General features: G+C 36.5%; 2 protein-coding genes across 2 annotated transcripts; one reads left to right on the forward strand and one right to left on the reverse strand.

Annotated features, from left to right (window-relative positions):
• The first annotated feature begins 10,385 nt into the window (after window positions 1-10,385).
• On the forward strand, window positions 10,386-12,206 carry LOC136264733 (E3 ubiquitin-protein ligase TRIM71-like). Its single transcript, XM_066059508.1, has one exon. The coding sequence runs from the start codon at window positions 10,386-10,388 to the stop codon at window positions 12,006-12,008; it is 1,623 nt and encodes a 540-aa protein (XP_065915580.1). The 3' UTR covers window positions 12,009-12,206.
• A 4,666-nt stretch (window positions 12,207-16,872) lies between these two features.
• On the reverse strand, window positions 16,873-22,886 carry LOC136264583 (uncharacterized). The gene is made up of 7 exons (XM_066059348.1): window positions 22,710-22,886; window positions 21,917-22,136; window positions 21,524-21,862; window positions 19,334-20,157; window positions 17,875-18,064; window positions 17,536-17,796; window positions 16,873-17,487 (listed from the first exon to the last, which is right to left on the reverse strand). Exons 2-7 carry the CDS (start codon window positions 22,117-22,119, stop codon window positions 16,959-16,961), a joined length of 2,346 nt encoding a protein of 781 aa, XP_065915420.1. The 5' UTR covers window positions 22,120-22,136; window positions 22,710-22,886; the 3' UTR covers window positions 16,873-16,958.
• Window positions 22,887-23,208: the final 322 nt, after the last annotated feature.

Here is a 23,208-nt window from a genome sequence, read left to right on the forward strand (position 1 = left end):
ATGGGCATTCAGAAAGCCCATTTAGCTAGCTTTTCACTGTTCATGCAGGTTCTTAGTTTAAATATTTCTACTGTATTCGTACCTGTAAGTTAGTTATGAATTTCGAAAATTTGTGGAAATATCTAGAACCGCCCGCCCGCATGTATTTTTGCAGGGCAATGAAATGAGAAACAAGGAATTTTCTTGGATTTGCCTAAACCCCAGGTTCATATATGATAAATCTATGAAATCTTTGGTGTGATGCAACTTGTCTGATCATAGATAGCCGTGACACCTACCGTAGGTGAGCCAGTAGGTAAATTGTACTATAGATCTCATTCATTGTCACTTGCCACATCATCATCTACCATCAATGCATATTGCTATTCATTTTTTAAAATAAATTCTCCATTCCTTTGGAACTCAGTACCTGCAGAAGTTTTGCAAATAACCAATTCAAGCCCTTTCCGGTTAGTGCTTCGTCGTTTTCTTTTTAACTAACTGATCTCATTTATTTTTGTCTTGTTCTTGTATAGCTAAGTATTTTTGTGTGTCATGTTCTGTTGTAAGTTTATTTATGGTTGTTTTTATACTTGTACCTGTATGTATGTCTCTGTAAGGGGAGCATGTTGGCAAGCTTTGCCTTTTGTGCAGCCCTTGTCTTTTGACAGAAATCTATAATCTATGGTATGATTGAGCAAATCCAGCATCATGCCGATTCTACCAGATTCTACATAGGCGTAGCATGGTGTCACGTAGGTACGCGCTGTGGGGAGATCTGTGACTGCAGCCAAAGTCTAGACTGGCCGAAATTTCGCTTTGACCTGTGACTAAGGGTCTTTTCAATCTTTGACAGGTGACGTAGAGACAATATTTCAGCACTTTTCAATTGTGGGTCGGAAATTTTTACACTTGACCGTTGACTTGGCATGAATTTGGTGGCCTTGACCTTTGACCGCGGTTGCAGATCTACCTACAATAAGTGCCTGTTTGTCACCCCCTTGTGTAGGAACCCCCCCCCCCCCCCCCCTCCCAACCACAAGGTGCTATGTTCTAAAATGGCACTCCCGCTGAGAAAGGAATTGAGTGATCTGGCTATGCATGAGAGTCAGACTTGTAAGGCCACTCCAAATAAATTTTCTGTTTCCTGTCCTGGACTCAGCTGCATGTGGGCAGGTGGTCCATTTCTGTTATTCCATTAAGTTTCATACTTTCTTCACCAATTTTGCTATGCCACTCTACTAAAAGAACGAGTGAGCTATATTGATTTTTTTTATGTGTGAGAGGTCTTTGAAGGTAACTCAGTCAAAAAGTGAGGTAATGCATGACAAGGTGGTGAAGGCCAGCACAATCAGCATATGATCCCAAATCAATGCAATATGGCACAGACTAAAGACCACTGGTAGCTAAGTGCCGATACATCAGTGGCATATGGCACATTGATGTCTACACACTATGTGCATACACAACATACTGAGCCATATGGCATACTGGAATGCATTATTGGCAAACCTGATGGTAGAAAATCATTCTATTAGCAAGTTAGATGAAGGATTAAGCTGTCATGTAGAAACTTGGGACTCACTGTGCCACCTGTTAACAAGACTAAACACTTATAAAAGAGACATAAGCTACAAACAATCTGTAATCAAGTCAATGTGCTCTGTTGTATCTAGAGACTGCTGGTATGTGTAGGCCCAACGTGTGGCATTGGCACAGTGATCAGTCTATAATATGTATACACAACATACAGGAGTTAGTTACACATTATTGTATCAGCAATGTCATCAGTTATTGATTGCAGGATCTATTATTATTGGCAACAGTAGTAAAGGTAAAAATTGAATTCCAGCTAGCAAGCTAGGTGGCATAAAAATGTACAATAGCAAAACATTGAAACATACTCTTTACCTTGTTCATGAGCACATCAGCAAATTGTTCACGAGCACAAAAGCTTGCATCAGCTGGTGGCACCAGGAGTGCATATTCTGGATGGAAATAAACTTACAAACAGTAAACAATACTGGCATTAGAACGTACTTGTAATCTTATTGTTTATGTGTATAGTGGCCTCTGGCTCTCCTGCAATCACTCTGTTGGCAGTGGCTAATCTTATCTGGTATGGGTGTAGTCCCTTAATTACCTTGGCGTTATATAGAATTACACGTCCTTTAAAGTCATCCACACGAACAGGTGTAGTTATTATTATGTATAGGTATTTTTGTGTGTCATGTTCTGTTATAAGTTTATGGTTGTTTTTGTACTTGTACCTGTATGTATGTCTCAGTAATGGGAGCACGTTTGCAGGCTTTGCCTTTTGTGTAACTCTTGTCTTTTGACATAAAATGGTAATCTAATCTTACGTTGTGCCTTCATTCACAGGCAAATCTATCCCATGTCTGGAGGCCTCATAGTTTTTGAGAACATTATTTATGACATAATTTTAACCGCATTTCTTATTACCTTTAGTACCTGGTTGTATAATTATTGGTTAAATAGTAGGCACATGCCAGTATATTGCTAGCATATTAGCTAGGTGGACTCTGGAGCTTAATTTCATGAAAACAGATCGATATTCTGTGCAATAGAGCATTGTACATAGCTCGATAGGCAGACGATAGCCTTTAACTTTGTAGTGAAATACTCTAATAGAGCATTCACTAATTAAATTATTTCAAGATGATTGTAAGAAATTTTGCTCCACAGCACTGAAGAGCATAATAGGTGAAAACTTTTGGAAATTTCTGAAAGCATTTTGATAGGAACTATATTAAAAGCAGGCAGACGGTATTCTTTTGAGTAAGGTTCACAATCAGCTGTGGTAATGCTGAAAAGGGCAAGAGATACTAGCCTTAAACAATTATTATTATCATCTGAAAAGTGAGGTATCCATTACGCTTTGTTGTCAGCTATGTTCAACCCATTACATAGCATTACAAATCAAGAGTTCGATAAGCACTTCTGCAATCAAAGTAGCCACTATGAAAAATACGGATGATTTGCATTACAATGAAAAGCCATCATGTGCTACCGCCAAACTGATGGCTTTTCATTGTCAGCAAAGATGAATGGGACACAAAGGAGGACACTAGTAAGTTCATGAAGAGTGCATTGCATGTACTGCAGAATGCCAAAAGGCTTTTCACTGTCAGCAAAGATGAATGGGACACAAAGGAGGACACTAGTAAGTTCATGAAGAGTGCATTGCATGTACTGCAGAATGCCAAAAGGCACGTGGTGTCCAGCTAAAGCGACGTTGAACAGTGAAAAAATCAAGCCTTAGCCGTTATCAGGTTACACTCATCTGAAGGCATCAGTCAGTCAGTAGAAAATTCCATTCAATATATATATATATATACCACTTTAGCATGGGCGTTCTAAGGCGCCGCTCGGTGTTTAACTCGCATATTGCCCGGGCAATATCAAGATATTGCCCGGGCAATATCATGGGAAAGCGGTTTGCCAATGACTTTGATACCCAGCCAGTTCAAAGAATCGATGCGCTTTGACTCGTTATATTGAGCGACATAGAGCTTTGTATTGTGGGACTCGGTTTTGTAGAGGTTGCTAAGCTTAGTACATAGGCTAAGATAGAGTAGTTGGTTGTTACTAAAGGATAATGAAGGCACAAAATAATTGTTTGGGCGATTGTGGATGAGTATTTCTACCCACCGCGTATCAGCCTTTGAACAGACCACGGAACAGCAAAGCTACTACTGCTACGTTGAAATAGGTTAGTAACTTACAGTTCTAAGTACTTAACTTAATATAATAACTTACTTACTGTCCCAATAGCGAAGTTAGTTGGCTTAACTTAGTACAAAAATGATAACAATATAAACTCCATCCCACAATCGCAAGTTTTCTAACATTGCGTGTTGAAGCATAGTAACGTATTAATGACGTTTTAACGTATGGACAACATTTTGATGGCTATTAGCCCACGCTATTAAAACCACAATCGATCTTCAGATGCTACTGTATAAAACAAATGGGATGAGTTCTCGTTAGTTCTTTCACCTATTAGGTGAGTGCGCCCCAAGTGATATATATCACTTGTACCATGGCTGCTTGGGATTTTGCTGACATATACACCCGCAGCCCTCGGGCCTGCGGCCCTCGTGCTTTGGGTGTATATATCATCAAAATCCCTTGCAGCCATGGTATAACTATTACATATATATATACTTCATAGCAACTTGTTGAAAGCATTTCGGGTTGCTTGTTTGGGCTTAGTTTTACCTAACCAATACTGCTTCATAATTGTCAGGAAAGTGAGGCTGGTTTTTGGGTGATGTGTTTCATAGGCCACTCCCACTCCTTTGTGGTCCCTACTATACAGTACTATCATACTGTTAGATAAATCACTTTAATGCTTACGTTTATGTAAACTTCACAATTACAATGTTAGTTGACTAGTGTGATACAATCTACTGTCATGAACAGTGTCTTGCTATTGTCTGGACATTGAAAATTTCCCTATCGTCCAGCCCTATTTTAGATAAGCAAGACACTCTAATAGAGCAGTCAATAGTACCCTAATAGGACATTCACAGATACAAAGCTGTAAGAAGGGTGTAGATGTTAGAAAATGGTTTTCATGGATTTTATAAACTGAGACAAAGTTGAGGTTCTTAAAACATGACATTCTGGGGACATGCTCTGGCATTTTATATGGGTAATAAGTTGGAGTCATTCTCATGTTTATTATGCACATAAACATTGGTAGCGCTGGCCAGGTCAAGAAGGAAATAAACAAGAAAAAGGAAATGTTAATAAGTAAATACATTGAAATGAAAATATGAAAAGGAAATAAGTTAATAAGTAATCGTTAGACTTCAGACCACAGGGGTCAAGTAATTTAGTAACCTGTGTCATGGTGCCTGAGCAAAGTGAAGGTGCTACTACAGGGCCTAAGGGTTACTAAATTATATAGACCCCTGTGGTCTGAAGTCTAACTTATTAGACCCTTTATGTAGTTGTTGTACCTTAACACTCTTGACAGTTGCTTGTAACAGAGGGATGTGGTGTTAATTAGTAGAAACAAGCCATTACTCCACTCGTAAGGTTTAAAAATAATTTTCAGGTTGTGATGCATTGCCTCTTAACAAACAGGACCTCTATTTGAGACCAGGTATTTATTTTGGATAGGTCTGGGTGACACCCAGTGTTTAATCAAATTCAAGTTGTGGTATGAAACACCATTGTAACAGTAAGCATTGAGAGTCTTTATACAGTGTGCTGACTATTTGGTGAAGGCCTTAAAAAATTGACAAACAGTTACATTGCAAGCAAGCACAGTAGGCAAGCACAGCGATAATGAGATATTAATATTGTCATAGAGTACTCATACAAACAGTTTTGTGTAGCTGGGGTGCACAGTACCATTTCTTTCTTTTGATGTGGTATGCATGGGTTCACCAGTCATTATAAATTTATTTCTACAAAAAAGTTAACAAACAGCAAATGAGTTTTGAATTTGAATTTTGTGCAAAGGAGATACTCTAATAGAGCAGTCACTACTCTAATAGAACGGTCATAATTCTGATATCTTCAACTTGCAAATTAAAACAATTCACAACACTAAACCTCAGACTTTGAGGTGTCAACACCAACCAGCCTGTTTATGCTTGTCAGTTATATGTATTAATTGTTTACTAGTGTTACTTTGACTGGTGGGATGCAAAAGGCATCATAGCTTTAATAGTGCCTCCCTGGTGACTCTACCAAATCTTGAAGGCCTATGGTACACAGAAATGAAGTTATTTAGAGAACTGTGAGACTGTGTGGCTGGCCAGAGTATGCTGTGTAAAGAAATAATTACGTGATGACACCTGGTGTTGTTTGTTGTGAATTAACCAGAGCTTTGACGAGGTAATGATGTTAGAACATGAATAACATTACTTGTATCAACAATAGTAGACTGACAATTTAGTTATTGCACTGATTGCAATACTTTGTTCTGTTCGTATCACTGTACTTTGTTCTGTAATTTTCCGTGTTTTTTCATGCACAACCACAGACACGCTGACTGTAAGGCGTCCCAAAATTCTGTTGCTTAACTAGAAATGGTGTGTACATTGTGTTATGACACTACTTTTGGTACTTTTTCATGTACGTATTACCCAGGTGTATGGATCAGACTAACATTTCTTATCAGGTGGCTGAATATAGTACAATTGTGATAAGTGTAATAAAGTATCTGAGTGCGCAATGATGTGAAACATGGTTTTGCATTACAGTAAGTTGTCTTAAGACATGGAGTAACTATTGACCGGTTCTGTGCCAGCTGCCATGTGCTGGTTATGAGCTATATCAACAAGTCTTCTGGTAGTTTGATAAATGAGATGTTGAATCTCTGGATAGTGCCATGGATCAATTCATTCAAAATACAATAAGCTAAATTCAACACATAATATTTCCCAGACATCATGATCATGATTATAGACAATCCCAAAACGTTAAATTCACATGTAGAAATAAGTGCATACAATCTCATCATTTAAAAAACAATCTATCACGCTCAAGGCTCATGTGCTGGTGTAATCTAATAATAATATCAGACTATACCATCACTTATATGATTTTGGTATGTTTACGCATTAACTAAAGTGTAATTGAGCTTAATTGGTATACAGGTAAGCTTATTTGTATTTTTATAAGCCACTGAATATCTTTTGCACAGTGTTTGGGGGCTTGTATTTTACAATTGCATTAAGCAATCTTGGTATGTGACATGCTGTAGGGTTTGCAGTACAAAAATGGCTCTAATTTGAGAAGGGAGCATGGAGGTACGTATGCGTGAAAATTGTGTTTTCTTTCCTCCTTTAATAATTATACTCATGGTGTGGCATGCCAGCTTTCTTGGATGCACGACACAATATCATGTCTCTTGATCTAGTAGCGAATCCAAAACATGTCAGGATATATGAATGAATCTATAAGAATTGTCATAATGTTCTATAGTGTTCCTGTATTGCCAAAATGACTAGCAAATTTATTTACGTACCAAGCTCTCTGTTTGCCAAAAGGTGCTCTTTCTCCTATATAGTACTTGCAAATCTGAAATTCCTTTTTTTGAGTATGTTAGTATAAAGTGTGTAGTGACCTGCTGATTATGCTGGCATAATTATGAGCATAATAGGTGCCTGAAAGCAATGAGCACAATGCTAGCATAATAGGCAGAATACTCATATCACAGAAAAGATCAATATACTCTAATAGAACAGTCAGAGAATAATCAGACAGTTGACCATTCTATTAGAGTATGTCAACCTTTCTGTGACATGCATTTTGACAATCAAGAGCTTATGGTCTGTGCTTCAGTCACTTAATATTTACCCATAGCAAAACATGATAACTGAGGCATAAATATTGAGGGTAAAAGTTTTGAGCAGTGTGGCATAGCATAATAGGTAAAGTAAAAAGCATAATCAGTGGGTCCCTAAAAGTGTGTCAATATGAATTATTAATGGTGAACAAGTCAGTGCAGCTGGAGATGAGCTTTTTATGCAGATAATTGTCCAAACTTAGTACATGAATTTGCCATCATATGTCTTTAACGTACACAAAATTTCAAGGCAATTGAATTTTGCAATGGCATTTTATAATGATCTTTTGGCATACAAAAATGAGGAAAAATCTAATCCCCCAAAACAAAGAAACAGAGTAAAGAAATTAAGCCTAACTTTGAGGATTCATATTTCTCCAACACATAAGGTGATCTTGCTCAAATTTGATATGTGGGATGCCAAAAGTGAAGGGCATTTACAGGCAGGCTGGCTTTCTTGGCTGCATGACACACTACTGTGTGTCTTGATAAAGATAATCGAGGTCCTACTGTACTATGAAACACATGATAAAATTGGTCAACAGTTGAAATTGTGTGTACTTACATTTATTTCATGGCAAAGCAGAATCCAGCTATACATAGAGCCACGAAGGGCTTAGCCCAATTTCTGAGCATTGCTGGATGATATATTGTTATCATACAGTTGGTAAATTTTTCTCTGTAGTCACTGAACTGTATATATATAAGAAAGCTATTTAGAAACAAAGCCATTGGTGAAATGAGCAAAGTGACAAAGCTTTCCAGGAAGTAAAATCTTCAAGTAATAATAGCCAAGCTGTGAATAAGGGTGCGGCTTTCCAAATATAGGCTAGTATGAAAAGGATGTGATATCAAAGGTGGCAGCTAAGAAATGGCTGCAATGATATTATGTCAATTATTTATAATGTTACAAATTAAGTGACAGTGTATATCATTGCAGCCATTTCTTAGCTGTCGCTTTTGATATTGCATTTCAGGTTTTTATAGTTCACGCATTAATTCTACCCATGTTGCACAATGATTTGAAATAAATTCACCACTGCCAGGTGGAAGTGAGTAGCAAAAATTGGCTTCTACACAATTGCAGCTTATTTACTGCTGCTTGCCCATCCAAAATTTGACAGCCGTATCTTGAATAACCAGTGACTAGTTCATTTTTGTATTGAGGCTTGTAATAAGAGTGCTCCGATCTTATTAAATACTGTGATGATTTGTGCTTACATAACAAAATTATAATTATTCATTTGCGAATGACATGAACTGGTGGTCAACCACAGTAATGATTATAATTAAGCCTCACTACTAATGTGATACTATTGAACCCTTATGAAACTGTACAAAAAAAGTTGTACATGAATATGTTTATTTTAAGCACCAGAAAGCTTGCTGGAAGAGAATATCACAATTTTCAGTACGATTTGTCCCATACTTCAGATTACCAGCTATCTACAATGCATTCTGCGTAAATATTTTATAGTATTTGCTGCTGTTTCACAGCTGCAGCTATGTACTTAAATGCATGCAGTTTTTATTACTTGCTCAGAGTTTTTATTGATTTTTCTATTAGCTAATAGTAAATTTGACTAAGTTAACTTGCATGTGAATAATGGTATAATAACCAAACCCTCCACTTCTTAATTTAGCAAGGATCAGAAACAGGAATGCCACTTGGAATGGCCTTACAGTATTACAAAAGTGTCAAATCAACTCTGCAATGCAATACTTGTAATTTCTCAAGTATTCCATCAAATCGAAGCCGACAGTATAGCCATTTTGGTATCGATCAGCAAGACCCACTTGTCTTCATTATAATAAATGCTATGCTAGTAAAAGACTAGAAATTGTATTCTAACATAAAAAGATACATGATTTGCTTTGTTAAAAGATAAACAAATGCAACTCACCATGTTTTGTTTGAAAAATTGAGATAGTATCTCTATAGAACAGTCACTGCAAAATAAAAATCTTTATAGACACATAGTACAATCATGTATACAAATTTACTGTGCAAAAACATTATATTTAGCTATAACCATGAACAAGCAAGCACAAAATTATAGAGCAATTATCAGTAACTATTAACTAATTGGTTATTGCATAGCTACGTAGATCCTTTGGTTTTGGTATTGGATTGGTAGGTATTTTTCTGTACTGGTGCACTAGTTTGTCTGTGAATAAGAACAATGATATGTGTAAAAACAGGCTCCAAAGCCGGTTTATGGTGGTATTTAAAATACAAGTACTATAAAAGCCATGCAAAACAGCCAAGCTGTATAAAAAGGGTGTGGCCTTACAAAGCCTAGTTGAAAAAAGTTGTGAAGTCAAAGGTGGCAGCCATTTCATGATGTCAATAATAATATATTTTAATAATGGCATGTTTATATGGATACATTTATATGTATGTATAATCATTTATGCAATTATGCAATTTTATAATTTATGTAAATCTATAAATTCAACTCTTTTAGATTGTGTTGCTTAGATTTCTACTTTCAAAATGGCCACTGATCAAGCTTTTACAGATTACCTCCTTTGCCCTGTTTGCCATGAACTATATAAGGGACCAAAGTATCTTCCTTGTTTGCATGTATACTGTGAAGAGTGTCTTGTGAAATTGCAGAAAGACTCTGACTTGACTTGTATTGTGTGTAAGAAGACGACTTCAGTCACTTCTGATGGGCTAAAAGAACTACCAAATCATTCTTTCTTTACCCGTCTTGCAGATGATATAGTAATAAAGCAAAAAATAGAAAAAAATGAAGCAGTAATATGCAATGTTTGTGTTAAAAATCAGCCAGCAATATCACTTTGCACCGATTGTGCTATATTACACTGCAAAGATTGCACTCAGCTTCATGCAATCAGCAGAGACCATCAAGGTCACAGTGTACTACAGCTTGATGAAATACGATCTGAGAAGAAAGATATCAACTTGCAATTAAGCTCATCAAAAAAAGAACGGTGTAATGAACATGAAAAAAAACTAAGTTTCTACTGTGAAACATGTGACCAGTTGGTATGTCACTATTGTACTATAAAAGACCATGCAGGACACAAGCATGATGCTGTGAAAAAGATGGCAAAACAACATCTAGACAAGATGGATGAAGTTATTAAACCAGTAGATGATATGATTGATAAATTAACCACAAGTGAGAAAAAGGTTTCTTCCACCATTGAGAAGATTGAGTTACAAGCTGCTGAGGTTGAGCAAGAAATTGATAGTTACTTTGACCAGGTAGAACAAACATTGAAACAACAAAGAAAAAATTTGAAGCAAGAGTTACATGAAGTATCAGCACAAAAGAAGAAGGCAGCTTTGTTACAACTACAGCAGCTTAAACATAATCATGACCAACTTGAGTGTTCGAAAAAGTTGAGCGAGGTAGTGAAGATTCGGTCAGATAATCATGAAGCATTGTTTATGAAAAAACAAATAACTGAAGATGTGAATAGACTAGATAAAAGTTACAAAAACCTAGACATTGAACCAGTAGAATTAGCAAATATGAATTTTAGCAAAGAGCATGAGCATTCCTTTCCTTTCTTTGGCAATCTCTCATATGGTGATAATTCCACATTCAATACTGCAATTGCATACATTCCAGCCTATGGACAGGTTGATAAGGAGGTGAAACTCACAATTATAACCAAAGATGACAATCATCATCCTAGCAGAAAAGGAGATAGTAAAATAGCTGCTCAAGCAAAGCCAAAAACAGGAGATGTTATTACAGTTAGGGTTGAAAAAAACCAAGATGACAGCTATACAGCCTCCTTTGTACCCACCCAACCTGGAGAGGTGGAGGTTTCAGCAACTATTAAGGAACAGAACATTAACGAAAAATGTCCGTTCAACATTTTAATACGTCATCACACTACACTAGATAAACCTAGCAAGATAGTGAATGATGATGGAAAGATGGGTGAGCCATGGGGTATTGCATTTGGCAAGGATGGTGTGTGGGCAGTAGCAGATTATTCCAACCATTGTGTGTGCATATTTGATGATAAAGACCAGGTGGCTAAAAAAATTGAGTCCAATGGAAATGGCCAGTTTAGTAATCCTCGTGGATTAGCATTTGATGCCAACAACCACTTGTATGTGGTCGATCATAATAACAACAGGGTGAAGAAATTTGACATCGATGGTGGCTACTTACTACAGTTCGGCAACAAAGGATCGGGTGATGGTCAGCTATCCAGTCCAGCAGGTATCACAGTATACAGTGACAAAATTTATGTTGCTGATGAAGGTAATAACCGCATCTCAGTATTTTTGTGTAATAGCCAGTTCAGCAACACTTTTGGGTCAGATCATTTGGACAATCCCTATAATGTAGCAGTTACCAGTACCAATCAGGTACTTGTTACTGACTATGGTCATCACTGCATCTCCATATTTACTCTTGATGGTAACTATGTGGACAAGATTGGTACACAGGGTAGTGATGGGGGTCAACTGAGCAATCCATTTGGTCTGGCTATTGATTTATATGACTTTATCCTTGTAACTGAGCTAGGTAACAATCGTGTATCAATCTTTGACAAAGATGGTGTCTTCATACACTGCTTTGGATCGAGTGGCTCTAGTGCTGGTCAGTTTTCAGCTCCCCGAGCAATAGCCTGTACTCCTAACGGTAGCGTTTATGTCTGTGATTATTCCAACAAAAGAATCCAGATTTTCTCTGATTATTAATTGCAACAATTATACTCTATATATGCAAACTGTAGTTTTGGCTATTACATTGCTATTGTAGTTATGCACAAGTTTATAACATGCAAGTTTTTCATATTACTGTAAACTTGTAACTACTTTATTCTCTTTTTGTTGTAGTTACCTGAGTTATTTAGTGTGTATGCGTGCATTAGCTTTTATATTACATTATTTGCAAAAAAAAATTCAGCACTTTTCAACAACGTAAACAACAGCTCACTAAACATAAGTAGTGCAGGTGCCTCATGTGTTATCACTATACTATCTGTACATAAGCAGTCAACTTCAATTCATGAAGGGGCAATTTAAAAGAAATGTTCATATGCATGAAATTTATAGAGTATGGAAATTAAAATCTTGCTGTGTACATAGCTAATGACATAATAGTGGAAATTTCAACTGTAACTACATACATAAAGTATTTTGGGCACAATAGTTTCATTGTTGACAGTTGGTTGTACTCTTCAAGCGACCAATGAATTGCCATTTTCTTTCTTTATCCAGCATGCAGGCATTAATCTCTACAACACAAGGGACATCTGTTAGTACATGTACGAATACTGGTCACATTTATTACTGTGATATATATAATGCGTTATCTTCAATAAATATGGCCAATTAAAAGACTTTACACTACTTCAAATTACACATTTCAGCTTTGTGCAACCAGGTGCACAAAAGTAGTTATGTTTTATATGTAGTTCCTTTATACACTAGAGTACATATATACATACTCTCTCCTGCATGGTAGTTCTATTAAGATAGCAGAAACAATCGTACAGTATCTAGTTCAGTATAGTCAGAAGCAAAGGGAATAGTAGTGTCTAGTTATAACTCTTTATTGAGGATAGGAAGTTTAATATAGTGGGGGATAAAATATCTAGGCTATATTAGAGACGGAGAAATTAAAAAAAAAAATTATTGCTGAATTATGTGGTAGAAATTCCCTTTATGGTTACAAGTCAGTGAAAGCAACATAAGTATAATGTGAACAATGCAAATTATGTTGGAAGATGCAATCAACACATCTAAAGATTAGTGGGTGCATAATTTAGATATACATCCAACTTTTACACACTGCAGTTTCAAAACTACACGGGTCTTCCTATTATATTGTGCAGCCATTCAACTAAATTCTGTTCAGAGTTGTTATGGTGATTGAGAAGATCTCAATAGAAGGGATTTAACATGTTAAACCTACTGTATATACCTCGAGACTTGGGCTCCATGTGATTAATACTGAAGGGCATAAAGTCTTGCAAAGAAGTAAAGAAAATGAAAGCTGCTGGTATCCTACAAAATCTGCTCCAACAGAGAGTATTACAATACAGAACAAGCTAGAATATGCTGTGTACTTTTGTAAGAGTATATTCAAGTGTGCAATAATCATGAGATTAACATTTCTTCAATTTGCTTGTTTAATTTGCTATACTTTTAACCATTTGTTGTTTTGTGGGCTTTTTTGCAGCCATAATGATGGTCATCTTTTCATAACAATTAACCTACTGTAGTATTCTGATACAAATAATCACACTTGAGGGGTGTGTCGTTAGCCCTGTATCAGAAATTGTCTGCTCTGATTGGATATATATTTTATTGCCAGGATACTTAACTAAGTGGTATTAACTAGAATAGGAAACTACACTGTAGCTATAGCTATTAGTTATTATAGTTTCAGGATTTGTCCGTGTTATGAGTTGATCATGAAGATAATAGTGAGGATGATTGTAGTGTGATAAGAGGACTCACAACCAGAATGGGAGGCTATAAGACAATTGGTGCTAGAAACTTTATTATATTATGTGTGGCAAAAGAAAAATATGGCATTTAAGACAGACCCATCTACTGTATCAAGGTTATTCATCTATTTAATATCTTTATGAAGTAGCTATATTATTATAGCAAAGAAAAGCAACATTGTAATTTTATTAAAACAACAAAGTATTGATGCTGAGATCAGCACATACATGCTATCATGCATGATATAGTTAGCTATGCATGATATAGTTAGCTACTTCCAACAAAGGCTATGGCTAGCCTACTTTAGATGATACTGAGCTAAATGCAACCTGGGACAGTGTGTAACTGATCATGAACAGCAAGGAAGTTAAATAAGTAGTCAAGTATCCATACATGTTAACATTAATCCCCAAACCCGCCAAATGAATTATGGCTGCTAACTAACGTAGGTGTCAGAAAGAATTTCTCTTTGCTGTGACTTTGCATAGGTAAAGCAACTGCTAAAGCTAGGCTGTATGCTTTCTAGAAACGGCGCTATAAAATGTGAAAAAATATAAAACAATTTGATTTAGTAGAGATGTTGAAAATGACAGTCCCAAGGTCACTTAGAGTCACACTACAACTTCAGTCACACAGTTTATAGTTATAGTCATGACTGCAATGTGAATTAAATGTGTTAGCTAAGTAAGCTAACTATATAATGCTAGTGGAGACCATTTTTATCAGCTTTATTGCTATACTAGTATGGGTATTACACATCAAAGGAAGGAATGGTGCTAAGTTATACAATTAATAAACATCCAACCAATGTGTACCCCGAATTTAATTGCTCAAGAAACATGCCCCCACAACATGCCTATACAAAGTAGTTAACTTGTATACTACAATAACTTGTTACTATGATGTATCTATATTAATGTTTCAGGATCCATGCATGGTTTTGTCAAGGTCAAATTGATAATCACATGTACATTAAACAGCTATATAACAGTGACGTGTGTGTGTGTGTGCTGGTGTGTGTATGTATGGTCAGAAAGTATATGTGTTGAGTGATATTTTGCATTAAAATATGGTATGTACGTACAGTAGTACATACAACTTAATATGTACCTTTAACATACTGCTATATAATAAGAGTTGTTAACAGATTTGTTTAATTTTGCTCTTGCCTCCACTGACAGCTGTTCAAACTGTCTGTCATTGAAGTACTGATCTTTAAAAAGAAGCTTTTTAAACCCAAGGGAGTAGTAATGATGGATGATGGCCAGATTTTGGAATAGCTTACCAATTAATTGATTCATCCTAAAGTGAAAAATAGCTTCAATCTACATACTTACATTACTACCTCTGTCCCTATCCCAAGTGACCAAAATAATTATGTACCTGCTCCTGTAAACTGTTTTACTCCTTAATTCCCTTTACATCTTATCAGTAGCTATTTTTCCGGATAATATCAATATTAATTTACTGCTACTAGAGCTAGACGTTGGTAGATCCTCTGGACTGTTATAGTATACATTTACCAGGTCATGCAGCCTTAGTAATTAGATGTATTTTTGGGGCCGGAATTCTAAGTCAAAGTTGGGAGATTTTATCATATTTATTTATTAAGGCTTTAAAGCACAAGTGCTGAAGGTCTGTAGGAAATTTGATCCTACAGCCTGTTTAATGAAGTATGTTTGAAATGTGCAGAAAGAAGAAAAAATCCATGACTGCACCTGGGCGGCCTCAAACCTGCAGCCATCCAATTTACACTTGAACACCATGACTTACAGGAGTCTGCCAGGTGGTCACGATGTTTTCTCCTTGTTAATTTCGTGTATTTGTTTATATGTGGTGAGTCCTGAGTTCATCAACTGATCTGTCATAATATGTGAGGGGCATAGGAAAAGGGACCTATAGCAGTTGGTCATGGAATTTGAGTTATGCTAATCAAAGAATTCCACAACTTACCAACTATTCATATTTCAAATTTCAAGTCAATACTCAATTGTTTCAAAAGGTATGAAGAATTTAAATACAAGTGTAATTTCCTAATATATATAATTTACCATATTTACCTAACAATAAACGAAAATTTACTGAGTTTACTCAAAAGTTTAAAAGGTCGCTATAGGTCCCTTTTCCTATGCCCCCTCACATATACATGCTACAGATCGTGTGTCTATGTGTAATGTGACAATATTTTGGTTTTTCATGGTAGTATTATGTACATGTTTGATACACTATATCATGCTATTACATAATATCCATGTTGTGACCATGTGGCCTACTCATCATTAGTATATCATCTCATCAGAAGCCATGGAATGTTAACTGGATAATAATGTGGTGATCAGAGTTGGGGTAGTTACTTCAGAAATGTAACTAATTACTAGTTACGCATTACTTTTATCTCATGTAACTTAGTTATAGTTACAGTTACCTTTTGAAAGGTAACTAAGTACTCTAGTTACTAGTTACTTTCGTAGTATAAATTATGACTTGTTTTTAGCTTTTGTAACATGAATTTTGCTCAAATATGCATCATTAAGGGATGCAATACATATGTGCACTTAAAATAATAATTCTGTGGCTATTTCAGGTCAGTTTTAATTATTGCTACGTCTGTTATTCAAGCTGAATCATAGAGAACAGTACACAGCATCTGTCTACTTAATGTGGCTGTAACATTTATGGCACAAAAATTGAAGTGCTCTTGCTTTTAAAGCATAATTAGTTATAGTTACAATGTAACTATTGTAATTAGTTACAATTGTAACTTAGTTACTTTTCAGACAATTACTCCTAGTTACAAGTTACTAGTTACAAAGCAAGTAACTAGTTATATTACTAGTTACTTTAAAAGTAATCAGTTATGTAACTTAGTTACAAAAGTAACTAGTTACCCCCAACTCTGATGGTGATGATGTAATACCTTCTTGGAAAGTGCAATTGTACTATATAGCTCCCCATGTATTGTTACAATTCTATGACAAGGTCAATTGGAGCATTTCACATAACTTGCATGGTTGTGCTCAGATGTAACAATTTGTAAAACAGCAGTAATCACTGTTTATATATATATATATATATATATATATATATATATATATATATAGGGAGGTTCACTGCTACACTATAACTATCTAATGACTTTGAAAACAAACACTGTACAGATTTTTAAATGCATAAGGTTATAAACACTTCAGTTTAGTTATTATTGGTTAAAATCCAATGCTGTTGGCTGATGATGTTATAGTTTTCATTCTTTGATTGAAGATGATCAGTCTCCCGGCTTTTGAAAACATGGCCCATCACTGCAGTAAATACTGGACTTGCGGGCTGCATTTCAGAATAATGGGCTAAATCATTATAAATATGTACTAAATCCAAGTGGCAGTGGGCACTATGGTTAGTTTGATTACACTCCTCAAGTATCTCAGTTGTTGATTGCAGTGGTGGTTGCTGCAAGCCCAGCCACACCCTCAATGCCCACATGACCTGCATGTCACAATAAGCAAACGAGATATTTGTAAGTGTGCCCAGAAATGCCATGCTGGGGTGGTATGCATTGAACGTGTGAATATAGAGATGTTGTATTCCACATTTGCTGTCAGTGGTGACACCACAAGAATCATCAAGGTATGCTAAAGTGTTAGCATATAAATCAAATTTATTTTGTAGGTGGGTTTTTTCCATCTTAAAGTCTTCCACTGGTGCAGTAAATTGATTCAGTAAGCTACAAAAAAACAACAATTTTATAATTCAACACAGACTATACACTTACTCTGAACACACAAATACATTGTCAAACTCTTCACATGATGATTGGTTGTTGTTGAGATCTGTGACTTTAACAAACCATTTGCCATCCTCCTTCAAGCTCACATGGTTCACTTTATGGTTGAACTCCACATGCTGAAGCAGGTTGTAGTGTTCACAATAATCTTGTAAGTACTTCAGTATTTGAGCTGGAGTGGGAAATGTATCAGTGTTGGGTTGAAAGGCAAAATCCTGAAAACCAGCCAGATCAGCTGGCAAAGTGGTTCTAAAGCAACAACACAATAAATTAAGCAATTAAATGTTGTGGTCCCCAAAATATAGCAAAATATACTAAGCAGCTTACCTAAGATATTCCCCAGGTGGTTTTCCTCCATTTACTGTACAGTGATCCCACCACGACTTTATCTGGGCTCCTTCTTCATACATAGTCACAGACACACGGTCCAAAAACTTACAACAATGTCTCACAGCACACAACCCTGATATACCAGTTCCAATGACTGCTATCTTGATTTTGGGCTTTGCCTCAATGTCTGCAAGCAAAATAAAATCATCCATAGATGAGCAAGTAGTATAAGTGTACATTCACTCTGTGTGTGTGTGTGTGTGTGTGTGTGTGTGTGTGTGTGTGTGTGTGTGTGTGTGTGTGTGTGTGTGTGTGTGTGTGTGCTTTCTGAGCACTACAAATTAACATTTGTGACACTGTGACACTGCCGTAGACCTGGAAAATTAACCATCAGTGTTAACTGTATGAAATTTAAAATAATTATGCTTTATTAGCTATACCCCCACATAGGGGTTTGGTAAATATGCCGGAATAATTTTCAGCATAATGCCAGAAATCATTATTCTAGCATAATGCTAGCATTTTGAAAGAATTATATGAATGAACGATCGATATACTCTAATAGAACAGTCACCAGATCGAGATACTCTAATAGAACATTCACCTATATATACTCTAATAAAGCAATCTATCCTATTTTTGCATACTACTCTATTAGAACAATGAAATATCTTGTTTATGTGCAATAATTAACCACAGAATTTTAAATAAACAGTCAATTCTACATTTCTATTTCAATTTATTGGAATAATTTTGAGAATAATGCATATGTTTTGGAGCATAATGCAAGCTTTTTCCAGGACATTCTGAATAGAATAATGCAAAAAAAACATAAGAATAATTACCTCAGCCCTACCCCCACATGGGAATTTGATTTGGAGCATGACACTATATATGGTTGATTTCATTGTAGATCTGTACAGTGACAAGATGATGGCACTTCATCTCTGCTCTTTACTCTTGGTCAATGTGGAAGTCAGAAGTCAAGCTATATACCATTTGATCAAAGAAAATCGTTGATCATTAATTTGTAAAAGTGTATTATAATTGATTCGTTAGAATCACAGCTAGTGTGAACGTGATTTTGCAAAGAATTCTACCTAGAGTCTAGGGTACAAGGTCAATTTTATTGAGGATGAAGATCAGAATGTATGGTATAACCAGCTTGGGCTCAAGCAAGGTATCATATTATGTTAATGTCATTGTGGAGATCCAGCTGCCAGTGATCTCAGATTGTGGTTATCTCCTTACTACACACAAGAATTTATAAGAATTCACTTCCCTTTTTTCTGTTAAAAGTTTCACTACAAACTATTATTTGGCCATTTAGCTATCAAAATAAAAATACTTTGCATTTAAAATTATAACACTTAGCTATGATTTCCTGAGTTACGTATAAGACACCTATATATATATATATATATATATACATTGTAATGTTGTTTGCTCATAATACCTTTAGGAGTTTTTGAGTCTGTAATTGACAAGAATGTTGAGTGGCCAGTCATAATATGCTGAAAGTTCTTGTAGTCAATCAAGTTTGTCTCTCGGTAGGCAGTGCCAGTGTCATACAACAGACGTAGGCCATAATTGAGTGTGGAGTTTCCTCCACTAGTTGCCACATCATAGTAATAATCCCATTGTTTAGCAGCTAACTTGTGGGCATATTTCTTCGGCACTCCATTTGATTCTTGTTGTATGCGTTCTGCATCACAAGCTTCAATCATTTTGTCAGCAGACGGCAGTTTGGAAAGCCCTGACCACACAGACAGCACCCAACGACATTGCAGGTCAAATGTAGGAAAAGCTACGACAGCTAAGTTGATGCCAATAAATGCCATGGATGGGTGTACAGCATTGAAGATGTGCTTATATAGTGGAGACATCCATCGTTCATCAAGAGTAAGGTCACATGTCTTGTCCAGGAATGGAAAGCTGAAATTGTAGCCATTACATATTATGATAGAATTGGGTGAGAGTGTCTTCCCATCTTTGAAAAGGACGACTCCACCTTGCTGAACTTGCTCTATTTCCGCAAACTGTTTTACATTATCAGGAAGAGGGCATGTCACTGGCTTCTTCCTGCTGCTCAGCACAACTTGGTATGCGACAGTAACCACATCCAGGATGATATCTTTGCCTGAATATCCTGCTCCCACTACCAACACTGTCTGACCATGATAGCTTGCTGGGGTACGATATGAGTGACTGTGGATAATTCTGCTAGGTGGAAAATTCTCCAAACCAGCTATATCATGTTTCCATGGAGTAGAATGGTGTCTATGAACATGAAATGAACATTAGTAGAATACAGATAGTATAATTTTACTGTAGTATGGTATGTGGGTGGATCAGATGTTACCACCAGGATCGTAAACCAGTTGTAAAACACAGTATGGCACAATCTGACTACTGATTATTAGTTCAAAGATAAGGTACTGTATATATTCACTAAACTTATATATATATATATATATATATATATTTCTAAGTACTGGTCCAGAGGGGTGGATGGGGTGGCTAGCTACTCACTACATCATGCAATACTAAGTAGTGATATCATACGCATGTGTATAAACAACTGTGTATAAATACTAATCACATAAAACACTTTACCATGGATTTCTTGTAATAAAAGACAAACAATCATATCAGTCTACTATACAACAATCCATTAGAACACTGTAAATGCATCGTATGGTGCTAAGAAATGCATTAAGTAGGAAGTTGCATTCATAAGAAACTTTTCATGGAAGGGTAACAGTGTCACCCAGCAATGACCACCTGTTTCCTTTAAAGCCATATGAATAGGTTGACCATTTGTAAGGATTGTATTAAGGTATACTAATGTTATAAAATGGCATTCAGAATTCACCTGATGTCTGGAGTCCCTTACATAAATAAATATATATTGGTGAAGAAATTTGTGGCAGTTGGAATGGCTATGGCACTATAAGAAACTTGTGCCTATATACACACACCTAGACTACACCTATAAGATATGCTGGAAACTGGCTAGTACCTTTGAAGTATAAACCACTTCAAAGTTAGTGCATAAAAACTTCCTCCTCAATATGTTTATACTTCAAAAATGCTTGCTTCCTGTTTCTCACTCTTGTCTTCCTGTGAGGATATCAGTAACATTAGCCACCTAAACCATGCACTGTGCCATCTCCAACACAAAATTTTGCGAGTTTTTGAGATTAAAAGGCAAGTGGCAAATATGGTAGCAGTTAATTATGGTGTTGTAAATACAATGCTCCAGCCACTCACCTGCCTATAACTTTAGATTTAATAAAGCTGTATTTAATTCATTTGTAAAGTCAGCTTGCAGACCTGGCCTGAGTATACTATGCCGGTATATAGGTGATAATATACCAGTACATAGTTTAGGCAAACTTTTTATTTGTACACCTGTGCAACACACAAGCTAGGCATATTGCATGGTATAACATGTACAAATGACAAGTAAAATTAATGTGTTGTGAACCTCGGCCAACTATCACCCCCCATCAGTTGATTTATTTCTTGTTCAGTGCCTGATTGTACAACTCATCTTCCAGAGTTATAAAAATAGACACACTTGCCTACATTGTAGTTATTGAGTGGTTCCACACACCCTCTACAATACAGTGCATTAACTTACCCATTGCATACCATCACTGCATCATAGACCTCTGTATTAGTCACTTCACTCAACACATTCTGGGTGGTAACTTTCCACTCGTGAAAAGTGAAACCAGTGTTTGGTGGATCATCTTGGTTTACTGGAAACTGGATATCCCCAATCAGAGGTGGCGTGTACTCCGTGCAATTTGAGGTAATGCTGGTCACTACAGTATTGAAATGAATTAGGGGCATTATGTTGAAGTGGTTTGCATAATGCTGCAGGTAATTCTGCATATCAGTGTGATGGATGTAAGATGGAAGATGAGGATCAAACTGAAAGTCCAAGTAGGCCATTATATCTTTCGGCTCATTAGTCCTGCAAAGCCAAAACCAGAAAAATTTACAAGCCTAGCTAACTTTTGCAACTCACCGAAGGTTCTTGTACATACTCTGGTGGATTGGTAGACCATTTCTAGTTCCAGTTTCTGGGGTGTACACCCAGGTACCACCTACACTTTCTGTTTGCTCAAACACGTCTACTTGGAATAATTGTGACAATCGACTCAGGTTGCGAGCAGCGCACAAGCCTGCTCCCCCAGCACCTACCACACACACCTTCATCTTCTTGCTCATAATAGGATAGCTGTAACCTGGATAAAAACAAAGACAGCAAAATAAAATAAGAAGGTCGGTTGACTATATTGAGGTGCTGTAGACCTATAGCTAGCTAGTACAGAAACATTCCAAATGTATATACATGTACATATGTTCGGCGCCGTGCGGCCGCATGCATATACACCCGCCATTAGCTAATTGGTGCGACTATATAGTTATAGGAGTAACTAACTATCTCTCTCTATTCAGTCCTTTTAGCCCCACGATGTCACTCCAGCAATCCGCAGTCACGCAGCATTGTCATAATCTTCCAGCTTTCACTGTAAAAATGATCTATTGACTGTCACCTACATTTTGTGGCAATTTCCAGTGACCGTCACTACTTCGTCAGTGACTTTCACTGGGATTTGCCACAAATAGTAGTGACGGTCACTAAGTCGTTTTTACTATGTTGCTTTGCTAGATATAGCTAATAGCTAGCTATAGCTTATACTCGCGCATGATCTAGATACAGAACGTATATAACAACGTATAAGCATACGTACAAAAATATAGCTACATGATTGCTGTACTGCCAATCTTTATAGTAGCTAGAGTTAAATTTCTACCTTGATCTCTCTATATGCACTTCCGTCGTCGTAAACTTGCGTACTGTAGCTAGCTACACTGCTGACAGCCGGAAACTCGGACAAAATTCAAAGCCCGTTAGCTAGTATATAATCGAGAGGATAGCCTGGATGCAAACTGACAAAGGCAGCAAAAGTAGCTAAATCAGTAAATGCAATACGAAGGTCAGTTAACCATAGATATAGCTATCGATAAAGTTGCGTAATTTTACGATGTGGAATAGCTATAATACTCTAGGATGTATAGCTTCCCGTCCTCCGCCCGAATTAGCTACGCCGGTATGATCACACTGCGTGGACAAAATATTGACATTTATCACATTTCCTATAGTGATGCATGCGGGAAAGGCAAAGGAAATTGAGAATGCCACTAAGCTAAATTTAAAAGAGAGAGAGAACCATCATAAGTAGCTAATAAGATGATACATACAATACATTATTAGTCCTCGGTCTCGTGCAACCACAGTCAGATCAAGTAAAA

This window comes from Dysidea avara, chromosome 8 (genome assembly GCF_963678975.1).
Source record: "Dysidea avara chromosome 8, odDysAvar1.4, whole genome shotgun sequence".
NCBI classification, from domain to species: domain Eukaryota; kingdom Metazoa; phylum Porifera; class Demospongiae; order Dictyoceratida; family Dysideidae; genus Dysidea; species Dysidea avara.

Bases quoted from the DNA above. Each gene is read 5' to 3' on its own strand.
- LOC136264733 (XM_066059508.1), top strand. From the start codon at position 10,386: ATGGCAAAACAACATCTAGACAAGATGGATGAAGTTATTAAACCAGTA.
- LOC136264583 (XM_066059348.1), bottom strand. From the start codon at position 22,119: ATGAGCAAGAAGATGAAGGTGTGTGTGGTAGGTGCTGGGGGAGCAGGC. The intron at 21,863-21,916 runs GTGAGTTGCAAA...TTGGCTTTGCAG, and splicing joins AGTATGTACAAGAACCTTCG to GACTAATGAGCCGAAAGATA. The intron at 17,797-17,874 runs GTAAGCTGCTTA...TTGTTGCTTTAG, and splicing joins CCACCTGGGGAATATCTTAG to AACCACTTTGCCAGCTGATC.